The sequence below is a fragment of the Gregarina niphandrodes genome (genome assembly GCF_000223845.1).
Source record: "Gregarina niphandrodes unplaced genomic scaffold scaffold00150, whole genome shotgun sequence".
In the NCBI taxonomy this organism is placed as follows: Eukaryota; Apicomplexa; class Conoidasida; order Eugregarinorida; family Gregarinidae; genus Gregarina; species Gregarina niphandrodes.
Genome location: NW_011645913.1, coordinates 1,659 through 3,440, shown reverse-complemented (window position 1 = coordinate 3,440; position 1,782 = coordinate 1,659). Strand labels below are relative to the sequence as shown.

The following is a 1,782-nucleotide window of genomic DNA, read 5'->3' as shown; positions in this document are numbered from 1 at the left end:
GGTTCGGAGGGGGGGGGTAGTCCAGGCTCCCAATATCGAGACAGCCTTGATTAACCTCCGTAGGGAATCGAACTTGCAGCCTCAGGACAACAAGTCCTACACGCTATCCAATTGCGCCAGAGGGACTTTGATGACTGCTTGGATTGGTCAATGTGCTGATGTGAGATGCGGGGCAGCCAGGATGCTGGCGGGTTGATGTGTTTGTGGCAATCCCACGTAAGTTGGGAACCGCCCGCAGCTGATGCAGGTGAAACACCCAATCGAGAGCAATGGCAGGAGTGGGAATCGAGCCGTCACGGTAAAGTCGTCGTGGGTATTGTGGTCGACGCTGCCCGCCGGGCTGCGGAGACAACCGTGTCGGTCAGCACCGGACCCGAATCCGGTCGCCTCCACGACAGCAAAACACACTACCACTAGACAACTCATGGGAGGCCCCGGATTGGCGTTATTCCCGAAAATAGGGTATTGTTGCACGTCTTCGGCGAAATCTCCCATGACTATATTAGGATAAGTCTGTTTCAATTTACGCAACACAGATGTCTTGCCTAAACAGGCAGTCCCATCCACAATCGTAGTGTTTGTAAATTTATGTTTGAAGTCCATACTGATAGTTTGACAAGCTTGAGCTTCTTAAGGTTGAACTGACGCAACATACTGCCTCCGAATCCCTGACGTCGGCGTCACTCACGTTACCGGTTGAATGTAACCAAAGGAAGACATATACACCGATAGATACTGGAGCTGAAGTAAATACTTTATGTCAGGAATTAGTCCCACGAAGTCAACTCAAGATAATGTTGGTAGTCAGGTAGCAAATCAATATTGGGGAGAATTAGATATTCGTTTACGAGATAAGGAAATTCATACGGTGACCGGAGTCGTTTTACCCGAAGTTCACCAGCTTATATTAGGACTTCCTCATCTCATTGGCCATAATGCCCGATTGCATACAGATGAATACCAAGAATTTGAGATCGATACGCAGGCAACCGCACGAGTTGGCGCACATCTGCCATCAACAGGACCCATCATTTGCTGCTGTCGTTCTTGCATCAGGTTCCGTTCCAGATCCCCTTAACTCCTATCTCTTCTTGACTCCGATCTTTCACGACTTTAGTGGGTACTTAGCAGGGTATTCAATTATTCCGGTGCACAGCGACTCTACTGTCCCACTGAGTTACAGTGCTATTATTCATTTGATTATGGTCTGGGGGGCTGGACGGGGTACGGAGTGGTTAACTGGAGTGATGCGCTGAGACGTGGTGCTGTCGGACCCTATCTGACAGTCAAGAGCACCCACCGTCCCACTGCTCCCCACTAGCACGCAAACGAGTCCTAACGCTAGAACACAAACAGTCTATTCATTTGGTGCGACAGCCACCGATCCGTACCGTAGACGGCACAGACAGTGCCAACAACCGATACAATTGCCTTTGTACCCCAGTGGGGTGGACGCTGGACGCCGACCACATTATCCGCCCGCAAGCACTCGGCGTTCGTGATTTTGGTGGCTCCGCCAGCAGACCGAAACGTGAGAACAATGTCCTCTGTATCTCGATCGTACCATTGATGAACCATTTGGGTACAGAGTGACTACGGAGTGTGTTAACTGCAACCCACATCGAGATCCGCGCTTCCATTCTTTCGCCGGAAATAGTGGGAAACCCGATAACATCCCTTGCCAAGTACCCACCAAAGCGGTGAAGGATAGGAGTCTAGGGGTAAACGGTACCAAGGTCTGGTCCGATCGCTACCGATCCGACCCACGGAGAGTCCAAATAG

At 50.7% G+C, this 1,782-nt stretch overlaps 1 protein-coding gene across 1 annotated transcript; it reads left to right on the top strand.

Moving 5' to 3' along the window:
- Positions 1–757: 757 nt before the first annotated feature.
- Positions 758–1,078, top strand: GNI_214160 (hypothetical protein; the record flags this gene model as incomplete). The annotated part of the gene is made up of 1 exon (XM_011135548.1): positions 758–1,078. One exon carries the CDS (start codon positions 758–760, stop codon positions 1,076–1,078), a length of 321 nt encoding a protein of 106 aa, XP_011133850.1.
- Between the last annotated feature and the right edge of the window lie 704 nt (positions 1,079–1,782).